Source organism: Macrobrachium nipponense, chromosome 42 (assembly GCF_015104395.2).
Source record: "Macrobrachium nipponense isolate FS-2020 chromosome 42, ASM1510439v2, whole genome shotgun sequence".
Taxonomy (NCBI): domain Eukaryota; kingdom Metazoa; phylum Arthropoda; class Malacostraca; order Decapoda; family Palaemonidae; genus Macrobrachium; species Macrobrachium nipponense.
In genome coordinates, this window is record NC_061103.1 from 2,607,746 (window position 1) to 2,620,970 (window position 13,225).

Here is a 13,225-nt window from a genome sequence, read left to right on the forward strand (position 1 = left end):
AGGTGTTTGGAAGAGAGAGGAGAGAGAGAGAGAGAGAGAGAGAGAGAGAGAGAGAGAGAGAGAGAGAGAATGTGTGTTCTGCTACAGAGCAGAAATCCCGGGATAAACAATACGTAATTTGATATCACTGAAAAGCTGTACAAGCCGGTGTTTTACGTAGCTATTGTCTGCTACTGCTTACAAAGAACACCTGGAATTATCTTTTATTCCAGGGCTGCGATGAACTATCAGCTGAGAAACAACGAGGACCTGCCATACACCTTTTGTTCTGTGCTCAATTAAGAACGCGGAAGTGTTGCTGCAATTTTGGTACAATTTAGATTTTCAAGTGTTTTTCTTAACAGCATTGCAACAATCTTTGTCGAACGTCTTTGTTTTTCCTTGTTTACGGCAATGCAGCAACCGAGCGAGAAGGAGATGGCAATCTGTTTTTTTTTTTCCCACTTTCGAGGCATCGGATATCACGTCGTACCCCTTTCTCCTTTCCTTGCCTTTCTAAAATGAACTTTCTTTAACCCCAAGTGATGAAATATCAGCCACGCTTCGAAATATCCTGTGACTTAGCACCCGGGAAGTGGAGAGAGAGGGAGTAAAAAAGAAAAAAAATTGCCGAAGATGAGTATGGGAAAAGGTCAAGTGTTAGATCCCAGTTTCTAGACGCCTACTGAATGAAGAAGAAAGAGAAGAAGAAGAAGAAGACTAAAGGATGAGACCACGGGAGTCTTCGCGGTTTTTGTGTACTCCTCTTCTGCACTGTGTTAGAAAGTTGAATTGAGGTGTGACCTTAGCCCGCAGATGAACTAGTCTATAAAAAGTAGTGGTTTTGCTACTCGCTGGATTGAGGGAACCAACTGCTACTTTTTGCGTCTTCTTAACTCCTTTTTTTTCCGTTTTGGGTGCGAATGTGCATTATGGGATTAGCGTAACACAGGTAGGATATCTAAAAGACTGTGATTTAATCTAGCTAGTAAGGGCGTAACTTTGTTGTATTATTTATTCAACTTGGAAAGAGTAATTTCATAAATCCTCTTATCCTCAGCAGCTGAGGAAGATAATAAGACGGGCGAAGCAGACAAGGGACAGAATTGTCACATTGAATAGAGCTTTAACGAATTCAGTTAAATATTGATAAGAATTACAGCAATGCTATCTTTTCTTACATATAATTTGTCACTTAATACAATCGTGAATATTTTATATTCTACAACATTAAGATAAAAGGTCTCGTTTATTATCCAGTTACTGTAAATCGACAGTAACTTGTAATGGATCAGTGCTTCGGTATCATCTGAATTCGAAAACCATCGCCTGCTTTAGAAAAAGCTATGGACAGTGATGATAATATAAAGGAAACGATTTAGATTCATAGTCTTAAAAAAAACCATATTTTCATGTTTTTTATAAATTTGAAACGATTAGTCATAGATAACCATATGAAATATGGTTATCTTTTAAAAGAACACGGAATCATTCATAAAAAATATGTATATTTTTTATATGAGTATATCTATATGGTACGAAAATTTCATTGTGATATTGTGTGTGGTGCATCATGAGAAATATGGTTATTTATGAATTTAAAATACTTTCTTTTATATTATCAGGACGCCTTAGCTTTCCCCCGGTTTAGGCAGTTGAGAGTACAGTTCTCACAGATATTAACGAAGTCAAACCCTCTCACACTCCCTCATTCATTAGTCGTGTTTCAAGGTCCCCCCCCCCCCCCGCCCCCCACCCCCCACCCCCCCCCCCCCCCGCCCCCCACCCTCGGGTCTGTTTTGCTGAATGTTCCGAATGGGGACCCCTATACCCAAGGTCTGCCCATATCCCAAGTAAGGTCCTACGGGCAATGAATGGATGGTCTGGCGACAGCCGAGATGGAGAGATTCTGGAAAGTCCCTGGGAAGATGGAGGAGAATCATGTGCCTTTACTTAGGTTGATTATAGGGTAGGGATAGGACAGACGAACCTATCTAGAATTGTGGTTTGGTGAACGCGTAACAATGAAGGGGCAAATAGTGGTGTTTTCCAGTGGGATAATCCTCCATTCTGGAATGGTACACGCGGTGCCAAGAAAAGGAAATGCCTGAGTAATCCGGAGAGTAATGACATAGCGCAAGCGCAGGCGATGGGAAATGACGGGATCCCCCCCCCCCCCCCCCCTCCCCCCTCGAACTTCTCTTTCAATTTTTCCGCTACTCGGCGGGAAATGGTAGACCGTATAGTTGCTCACCATCAAGATGGCGGAAGTCTCAGAAGACTTTCTATCATCCAACCCCCCTTTTTTTTCTGAAGGGAAGGATCCATGAACTTTTCCTTTTCCCCTTTTTTAGGGGGTTGGGGTGGGGGAGCGAAGTCATTTTCTTCTTTTCCCCCGAGATAATGAAAGAGGAAGCTCAGTGAAGCTTCGTGGAGATTGCAACGCTGATAAATGAGGAGCCTCGACTCGGTCGCCATTATAAAGTAAAAGGATTTTGAGGTCTTGGTTGAAATCAGATAACCAGGTATAAAATAGACATTAATCGGGCAACATGAGACGTTCAGCGAACCAATACACCAACTACAAATACCAAAATGAAGACAAACAGACAGAATAAATAAAAAACAAACACGCTGGAAAGAATATAGTGAAAGGTATGGAAAGACGGCAGAGGATGCAGCAGGCGACCTTGATTTGATAAAACGAGAAGATATCTCTGGACAAGACAGAAGAGTGGCTTTGGAATGCAAGGAAGGGGGGGAAAGTGACAGGACTGTCTTCTATCTAGCCTTGAGAAGAGAAGAACATGTGACTGGACATAATCCATTTGTTGGTGTCACCCGAAGTTACGAAATTGAGTTTGTATTCGATGCTTTGCAACGTAACAAGGCGCGTTTGAACTTTTGTACTCGTCCTGCGAGCTGTGCATCTGAGATCAAATATGACGTTGAGTTTATCTTTTTGAGTTGCTCTCTCTCTCTCTCTCTCTCTCTCTCTCTCTCTCTCTCTCTCTCTCTCTCTCTCATAAAGTTATCCTTTTTTTTTTCACTGAATATACTCAACAATAGCATACTCTGGACATGCAATTTTTTTTTGTACGGTTACTACTTGCTATTCTCTGCTACTGTAATCGAATACAGTCGTTCGTTTTGGAATATTTAATACAGAATTATGAATTCATATGAATAAATTTACCCTGACAGCTAATACGCTAATGGCCAACGCAAATAGATCAGAAAAAAATTATAATTCCTACCTGGAAATAATGCTAAAACAACGAAAGAATTGAGTTCGAAGGGAACTAATCAAAAGTGAGTACATTTCTACTGTAGCAAATCCTATACCCGTCCTGACCGACATCCCACGAGAGGGCAGGAGGAGAGCCGTGAAAGTTCGGGCGGACAGGATCTCTCCTTGGGCGAACAGGATCGGCAAAGGATTGGATAGTAAGTCGAGGATGTTGACCGTGTCAATATGAGATGCCAATAGGGCCCACAGTCACTCTCTTTTTATCACCACACGTTCTCCAAGCACCGCTCATTTACTACTTCCTCCTGGGCTGCTTGGTACGAGCGATCGGGTGTTTTGGGTTTGTTTGCAGTACGCTTTCTTCTCATTCTTCTTCTCGTCTGGCTAATACTTTCGGACGGGAAACCGTGTTTATGTAGCGTTAAATGGGCTTCGATTAATTATCATTCTTGGCTGCTTGGTCGGAGCGATCAGGTGTTTTGGTTTGTTTGCAATGCGCTTTCTTATTCTTCTTCTTTGGCTAATACTTTTGGACGGGGAACCGTGTTTATGTATTGTAGTTGAATGTGCTTCGATTTTTGTTCTTTTCGAATACATCAAAATAGGTTGTAGGACCAAGGGAGTTTGTAAAAACTACATGTACTTTTTTTTTCTTAGATCCCTATCAGCATTTTACAGAAGAGCGTACGCAACATCACACGGATTAATAAAAAAATCTTTTGGACGCTATGCATTTCATAAACGTAATGAGTTCATAATAGTAGCATTTTGAAAATGAGATACAGAACCCAGTCCAGTTGCGTTCCCGAAAGGAGACTGTCATCAGTAACATCAAATCCATAAACGAAGCCTAATGTAAACAAAGAGACAAAAGAAAATTAGTACTTAAACAGCGCAATCACGACCGTCATTTGGTCTTATTTCTGTCGTCATTCGAATCGTGACGGTGGTGGCCTTCTGGAATGGGAGGGATCGCGTCTTCTTCTTCTTCTTCTTCTTCTTCTTCTTCTTCTGTTGGTGAGAAATGGTATGGTGACTTCTTGCTTCCCCCTACGAATTATTCTCTTTTTCTCTTCATCGTCCTACGAATTCTCTTTTTTCCTTCCATCGTCCTGCTAATTATCTTTTACTTTCATCGTCCTGCGAATTATCTGCTTTTCTCATGCCACCATCCTACGAGTTTCTCTCTTTTTCCCTTTCAATCATCCTGCGAATTAATTTCTTGTCTTCTCTCTGTCTCTTTTTCTCCTTCCATCTTCCTCGCGAATTATTGGGTCTTCTTTCTCTCTCTTTTTTTCTCCTTCCATCATTCCGCGAATTATTGTCTTGTCCTCTCTCTCTCTCTCCCTCCTCGAATTCCTCATTTTAATGTCGTGGCGATTCGCTAACAATCGATCACGGCGACGGAATGCTTCGTCCAGCCCCTTGTTTTCTTCTCAGTTAAAAGCTTCGAGGTGTCCGCCTGGTGAGACAATCGGATTCCGATCTAATGAAGGGTCCAGGCACGCAGACGTTGTGCTTTCTACTCATTAGGACCGTGATTCTTGTTCCCTTATGGTAAGGGGAAAGAGAGAGAGCGAGAGAGAGAGGCGGTATGTTATGAAGGGACACTGATGAATCATGGGAGTGAATCTGCAAGAAAGGAGACAATGTTTGAGAGGAAAAACAGACAAACAGGAGAGAGAGAGAGAGAGAGAGAGAGAGGAGAAAGAGAAGACGAGAGAGAGAGAGAGAGGAGATATATAGGATAGAGAGAGAGAGAGAGAGAGAGAGAGAGGGCATTCTATACATTCTCCGAGTAATAATCTTTGAGGTTTTAATGATCAAGTTATTACGAAACAACTTACGGATAGGGTCGACTGCCTTAGCCTCTTTATATGAATGGTAGTGGGTATAGACTTTCATTGCCTCACCCTCAACCTGAGAGAGAGAGAGAGAGAGAGAGAGAGAGAGAGAGAGAGAGAGAGAGAGGTGGGACGGTGGGATTTCCCTCAAGGCATCTCTTTGAATTACAAATGAGAGATTGGGACTTCGACAAGACTTGTGTATTTGCAGCCGATGGTCTTACATAAGTTCGAGAATATGTCTGTGTGTGTGTGTGTGTGTAAGAGTGTGTGCGTGTGTTTGTTTGTGTATTTGCCACATTCTATACCCACTTCCTTAGATATCACGGCAATTTCAAGGATTTTTATGCTAATTCTCCCCTAGTGCATTCTCCTGGGGAAAATCACAGAACAGGTTTGACGCTATTTACATTTTACATTCATTATAACGTTTCCCATTTGGATATTTCCCACAAATTCATTTCCCATGAAAGAAATAGTTACGATCTTGCGTAATCAGCTGTAAACAGGTTTGAAAACTGAAATGTCTTAAAAAAAAAAAGAGAAAAAAAAAAAGAAACCCTTCGCTTGAGGACGACAGCGCAAACTTTCGGACTCTGTAACCTCATTGGAACAGGTGATGACTTTGGCAGAAGGAGATTCTCCCTTATTGATCGTCAGATAATCTTCTGTTTAACGGAGGCAAGGTCAGGAAATAACGGAAAGTGAAAGTGTCATCCTTTTCATAAGTGGATGGACATTTTTTTTTTTTTTATAGATAAGAAGACTTCGTACATTTTCGTTTAAGTCATTTCTGTTAATGGTTTTGATTTCTGAAGTCGTGTTCATCAGTTCACACTTAAAGTATAAGGGCTCATCTGAGGGCCAGGTGATAGGGCAGAATTTTTATTTTTACAGGGAACGTATTTGGCTTGCGTGAAATTCTAAAAAAGTATGGCATCTTCATTTTCGATTGTTCCCTCTCTCTCTCTCTCTCTCTCTCTCTCTCTCTCTCTCTCTCTCTCTCTATCATATATATATATATATATATATATATATATATATATATATATATATATATATATATATATATATATATATATTTATATATGAATGGTACAAATTTTCTTTTACAACAGAATTTCATCTAATAAAGAGAGAGACAGCCGTCTCTGAAATATAGTATTTTTCTCTCTATATTTTTGCGTTTTTATGGGCGCCTTCAATTAAATATATGTTAATCAATATATATATATTATATATAGATATATATATATATATATATATTAATATATACATACATACATACATACATACATACATACATACACACACGCACACACGAAGTCTAAATAAATGTTTTTTATTATCTCCATTTTTAGGAGACTTCAATGCACATACTCATACTGTAAATTCTATTATTAAAAATTCAACGCACTGGTAACTCACAACCAAAAAAGAAACTAACGTAAGTACATCAAGATTTAATCTACATGGAAAAAAAAAGCCTGTAGAAGTCTACCCAACCCACGGCGTGAAATACACCCTGGAAGAACTTTCCACCGTCCTCATTAAGTTCCCTCATTAAGAACCACACCACTTTTTAGGGCCTCATAACCCCTCTCCCAAAGGCTTAGGAAGGCAGGCCGGCGCGGGCACCATAACTCTCTTTTTATACCCCGCCCCCACGGTAGAGATAAAGCCCCTTTATTTGACTTCTATTAAGGAGAGGAAGCTGATGATCTTTAGGGCATTGAGAAACCCCGAAGGTTAATGGTGATTCTCGGCCTGATATCCAGAAGGGGAGGGCGGGGGCGTTGTGGTAAGCCGATGGAGTTTAGTGGTCGACCCCATGGGAGGCTATGAAATTTAGCCATACATTCGCTTTACTGCTTACGAACGGATTAGAGTAATGGATAGTGTTTTTATGCTTACTCGGAGGTTAAGCCCATAAACTACTTTGATGTTGATGTTGTTGTTGTTCTTGTTGGGGGTTAGAAGAGCCCTATGGAAAAAGCCTAGAAAGGTTTGGAAAAAGGTGTTTCCAGTTGAGTATAAAATACAGGAATTTTAGTACCTTAAGATAAATATGCTACAACAGAATTATCTGATTTGCCCACGCATGATTTTACAGCACTCAGGAATGGCTATTAAAAGCGACGATCAAAATAAGTAAGTAATTTAATTAATAAATCTATAAAAAAGACAGTAGAAAATTATTAAAATCTTATAGAATTATTACTATACTATTTTTTTTACAAAAGTATTACTATACCAATAAAAACAGAAACAAAAAGAAAACGTGAAAAGACAAGAACGAGAGAGAGAGAGAGAGAGAGAGAGAGAGAGAGAGAGAGAGAGAGAGAGAGAGATCTAAGCCCACACGACCCCAGCATGAGACAGCAATCCGGTGACCACTTTTTATGTGAAAAGGAAGGGCTGTCTGATTAGGCATGTATAGTTGCCGACTGGAATTCTCTCTCTCTCTCTCTCTCTCTCTCTCTCTCTCTCTCTCTCTCTCTGTCTGGCTACATTACTTGCAAAAAATAACAGACGTTTAAAAGGTGAATGTATCGTCTTCTGCAAGCAAGTAGGTTTTGTTACCAAGATAATTATGTTCAATTTTGCTGTCAATTTTTTCGTGAACAATAATCATAGTTAGAAAAAAATCTATTCTTTCCATGGGATATATATATATATATAGTATAATATATATATATATATATATATATATATATATATATATATATATATATTATGGTGACTTTTCCTTTGCTAGAGAATTAACCTCACCATTGGTTACCATATCGCTTCAGAAATCATGACATAGTACTCTACTGCGCATGCTCGTTGGCTTTAAACTGAGTAGCGACTTAATATCTTTATAATCAGTGGGAGACATATTACACATCTGATCATTTTTTGATAGTTTTCGATCAGATTATTTAACTCATTTTGGCCCACGTTGCCTTCATGCATTGTGGGAATGAACGAGAGGTTTCCCCTCTCCAACAGTAATCACAATAATTTACGTCCACTGCTAATCACGCAGTGTTGCTAATTAGAGGTTATTTATGCAAGAGGCTGTTGTGTTCCCAAGAGAGTGGGTAAAGCCTTTCATATAATGAAAGACTTTATGAGTCAGTCTTTTGTATATGTGTGGGTTTGCATAGATCGGGGGAAATGTTCTTTTTGTTTAGTAATGAATTTTTGTTTTTTTCTCGTGTATTTCAGGTCCTCCTCGCCTTCGCCCTTCTAGCAACCACATGGGCTGCGCCGCAGTTCGGAGTTGACGACCAGCCGGTGAGTACTTGTGTGTGACTAAGTAATGAGGCGTATGCTTTATATATATAATCTTTCTCGTTTGTGCGTCGCTGACAGACACAAGAATTAGATGGTTCTGTGGGAAAGATGAATGACTGACAGGATAAAGGGGAATTAGGCAACTGTGAGAAAGATTAATGCAACGATTTCAGTAAGAATTTTTTAGAATTTTTTTGAGAATTCTTTTTTTATTGCACCGGGAAAAGGTGACATCAAATTCTTGTAGCCAGAAACATAATAAAACGCGCATTCGAGTTTTCTGTACAGCTGCCGTAGCTGGAAATAGATCTATATTTCGGTGGTCTCGGTATAATGGTGTATGAGCCGCTGCCCATGAAACCTTAACCAAGGCCCGGTGGTGGCCTGTTCTATATCGTTGCCAGACGCACCATTTTCGCTAACTTTAACCTGGCCTAACTTTAACCTTATATTATAAAAACTACTTTGGCTAGAGGGCTGCAATTTGGTGTGTTTGATGATCGGAGGGTGGATATCAGAATACTAATTTGCAGCCCTCTAGCCTCAGTAGTTTTTAAGATCTGAGTGCGGACAGAAATGTAAAATTTACTTTTTAATATGTCGGGTGGCTACCTTTCACTAACATTCCTCGGATTCAGACATTAGCACGCGAGAATTTCACTTTTTTTTGGGCGTTAGTGCAACATGTCGCAAAGACAAGACCTTGAAACTTGCACCTGTTCGGTGGCCTGCAAACGAGAGACGTCGCCGTAAAAACCGAGGTTTAGAGGTAAGTGGTTTGCATGAAAATGAGAAGGTCGAATCCTGATTGCAAGCAATTACCCAGATAACGCAATGCAACACTCGCTTATTTGAGTGGATTGCGGGAAAATGCGACATGTGGTGAATGTCATTCATTTGCCCCTTTTTTACCTTCGCTCCTCTGCTTTGTTCGTCGAATTTAGCGAAGGATCTTGACCTGTAGAGACGTTTTTCAGATGGATACTGCAATTGATGTGGTTAGGAAAAAAAGAGGACATTGCACAAGGACACTGCTTTGATCACAGCAAGCAATTTCGTCATCTTGTGCATCGATTTCTTGAAGACTTTCTCATATTTTTTCAGTCTTTTGGCACCTCCTTTTTTATTCAAAATTAAAGATGAACTATGAAGGTAGTTGAAGACTTAGGACACAGTGTAAATGTTGTAGTAGAGCCAGGTTCTCTTAGAACCAGGTTCTGATAACTTCACTGACTACGACAGGCAAGCAATACTAAAGCAGTAGTGACAGATACTAACCTCACGAAATGTAATTTAAGAGTTAGACACGCAAGAAAACCTCAAGAAATATAATTTAAGAACTAGACACTTAAGAAAACCTCAAGGAATGTAATTAAGAGTTGAAACAACTTTAAGAAAGAAAACCTCAAGAAATATAATTTAGAAGCTAGACCTTTAAGAAAACAAAACATCAAGAAATGTAATTTAAGAAACTAGAACACTTAAGAAAACCTCAAGAACAAACGTATTTAAAGAAATTAACGACACTTAAAGAAAACCTCCCAAGAATGTAAATTTAAGCACCTAGAACACTTTAACGAAAAACCTCAAGAAATGTAATTTAAGAATTAGAAACGTAAGGGAACTTCAAGAAACGTAATTTAAGAGTTAGACACGCAAGAAAACCTCAAGAAATATAATTTAAGAACTAGACACTTAAGAAAACCTCAAGGAATGTAATTTAAGAGCTAGACAAGTAAGAAAACCTCGAGAAATGTAATTTAAGAATTAGACATGTAAGGAAACCTCAAGAAACGTAATATAAGAGTTAGACACGCAAGAAAACCTCAAGAAATATAATTTAAGAACTAGACACGTAAGGAAACTTCAAGAAATGTAATTTAAGAGCTAGACACGTAAGAAAACCTCGAGAAATGTAACTTAAGAACTAGACACGTAAGAAAACCTCAAGAAACGTAATTTAAGAATTAGACACTTAAGAAAACCTCGAGAAATGTAATTTAAGAGCTAGACACTTAAGAAAACCTCAAGAAACGTAATTTAAGAATTACACTCTTAGGAAAAACCTCGAGAAATGTAATTTAAGATCTAGACACTTAAGAAAACCTCAAGAAACGTAATTTAAGAATTAGACACGTAAGAAAACCTCAAAAAAATATAATTTAAGACCTAGACTCATAAGATGGCCTGCAGATATGCCTACCTAATTTTTCCCTTGTATTTATTTCACTCCCCAGCCAACCCCATACGAATTCGAGTACGGGGTGAACGTGCAAGAAACGGGCGACGTCAAGGAACACAAGGAGTCGGTCTCCCCAACAGGCCGCACAGAGGGAGAGTACAGATGGCTCCAGCCTAACGGCCTCTTCATGTAAGTATAAATGAATGCGCCTAGACTCATGCTCTGACGATTTCAGGGTACTTTTGGCCTCTCTCTCTCTCTCTCTCTCTCTCTCTCTCTCTCTCTCTCTCTCTCTCTCTGATTGTAATTTCTGAGCCATTAGGATCAGCCTAACGTTTCATGTAAATAAATGAATGCGCCTAGACTCATGCTCTGACGATTTCAGGGTACTTTTGGCCTCTCTCTCTCTCTCTCTCTCTCTCTCTCTCTCTCTCTCTCTCTCTCTCTCTCTCTCTCTCTCGCTCTGCTTATCTGTCATATCTGAGTCATTGGGATCAATCAACCACTACCCAACACGACAACTGTAACGTAATTCATCTTGAGCAATCTAGCTGCTCCTGCGCTACGATTTCATCATCGTTGCTACATGACACTATCCTCATTGCAATGCCAGTGTGCCGTGAATCATCAGCGACCCTGAAACGACTATTTTGATGCTCAAATCTCTCTTTTTTTTTTTTAAATCTCCCCTCTCCCCACAAAAAGGGTCGTCAGATACTACGTCGACGGCGACTCCGGCTTCGTGGCGGAAGTCAGCGAAGAACCAGGCAGCTCCGTCGAAGCCAGGTACCGCAACTCCCTCAGCCAGGAGGCTGCCGACACCGTCAGCATCGCCTCCTCCAGCAGTGCCCAGAGCTTCGCCAAGAGCATCGACGTCGTGCCCACAGCCAACCTCGGGGCAGCCGTGAACGTCATCAGCGCCCCTCAGCCCAGTCGCAACCGCCAGTCCACTTTCAGGCCCAGACCGGTTCAGACAATCCAGACGGTTAGGCCTATTCAGACATTCCAGCCCGTCCAGCAGCAGCAGCAGAACTTCGTCAGCAGCAGCGGCGACTTCAACCAACAGCAGCAGCAGCAGCAGAGCTTCACCAGCGGAGGCTTCATCGACGGCGGTATCATCGACGGAGGTATTATCGACGGTGGTATTATAGACGGTGGTATAATCGACGGTGGTATCATCAACGCAGGTTTCCAAGGATGAGCGAAACGTTGGGCAGCCCCAAGATGTCAATATTGACTCCTGAACGAATCCAGTTTTTATTTTATTTTTCTGATCTCTCCGCCTCCTTTGACCTTCACCTTCACTTAGTCGAATGCAGTGGAAGAAGTTCTTTTATTGAGAAAAAATAAAAAGAAACCTTCATAAAAAAAGAGACTATATATGTTGTTGACACAATGTGATGTAAATAGTAAACTTATCTCTTAAACAGAAGACATTCTTAAACAGATACATTATTATTTTGGCAAATCTGATGTGATTGATGTCAGTTCGCCATCTAAACATACTAACTAAGACCTAACACACTTAATATAAAACATAGTGCCAATGTTGCTTCAATATCAGGGCTTGTTTCACTGTAGCAAACAGAGAGATATTTAGTTTTTTTTTACCATTTATACATATTGTGTATGTTCTTATTTGTTCGTGTTGCGTCGAATAAACTTATTCCTGTAAATATATCCTTTCTAATTATTATCCGAATGTAATCATCCAAATAAAATAACGGATTAAATACATGGAGAGTGTATATGATTTATTGGATAAAAGCTGATCAAGAAACTAGCTTACTTGGAATGAAATATATGAAAATGTATATGATTTATTGGATAAAAAGCTGGTCAAGATCCCAGCTGACTGGGAATGAAATGTATGGAAAATGTATATGATTTATTAAATAAAAGCTGATCAAGATACCAGCTGACTGGGAATGAAATGTATGGAAAATGTATGTGATTTATTGGATAAAAGTTGATCAAGAAACTAGCTTACTTGGAATGAAATATATGAAATTTTATATGATTTATTGGATAAAAGCTGATCAAGAAACCAGCTGATTTGGATTGAAATGTATGGAAAAATGTATATGATTTATTGGGTAAAAGCTGATCAAGAAACTAGCTTACTTGGAATGAAATATATGAAAATGTATATGATTTATTGGATAAAAGCTGATCAAGAAACCAGCTGATTTAGATTGAAATGTATGGAAAATATATATGATTTATTGGATAAAAACTTATCAAGATACCAGCCTTGGAGCCAGATACATCCTAAGGATCATGAAATATGTATAATGGCAAAGAACCAGTTCTCATATAAGAAATAAGTTGATAAATCAAGGCAGGACAGCTGCACGCTTACAGAAATTCTACTGCAAACTTAACGAGGTATTAGACTTACAACATAATGACTACAGCAATTCTTTCATCGATTGCTACAATAAATAAAAATAAAATTCTCGTCTGCCGCGTTTGTTGGTAACGTGCCTGAATATCGGAATCACTGGGTCCCTCATGAGAACTGGTTTCGTACCAGAAGTCCATGCCAGCTTTGCTGCTCAATTATTATTATTGAAGAATTATGTCGGTAGAAAAGTAGCTCAAAGGGAGTTTGGTCGCTTAAAAACAATTGAGGTCGACAGGCTGGTGACAATGTGTACAGTTTGGTAGGAAAGTTATGATGTAAAT

General features: G+C 39.5%; 1 protein-coding gene across 1 annotated transcript in view; it reads left to right on the top strand.

Annotated features, from left to right (window-relative positions):
* The window catches only part of LOC135212929 (uncharacterized), a 20,220-nt gene extending 8,003 nt beyond the window's left edge, over nucleotides 1–12,217 (top strand). Inside the window, exons 2-4 of the mRNA XM_064246669.1 lie at nucleotides 8,287–8,355; nucleotides 10,593–10,726; nucleotides 11,243–12,217. Coding sequence (XP_064102739.1) covers nucleotides 8,287–8,355; nucleotides 10,593–10,726; nucleotides 11,243–11,738 — 699 coding nt within the window. The 3' untranslated portion in view covers nucleotides 11,739–12,217. The remainder of the gene's footprint in view (nucleotides 1–8,286; nucleotides 8,356–10,592; nucleotides 10,727–11,242) is intronic.
* The last annotated feature ends 1,008 nt before the right edge of the window (nucleotides 12,218–13,225 follow it).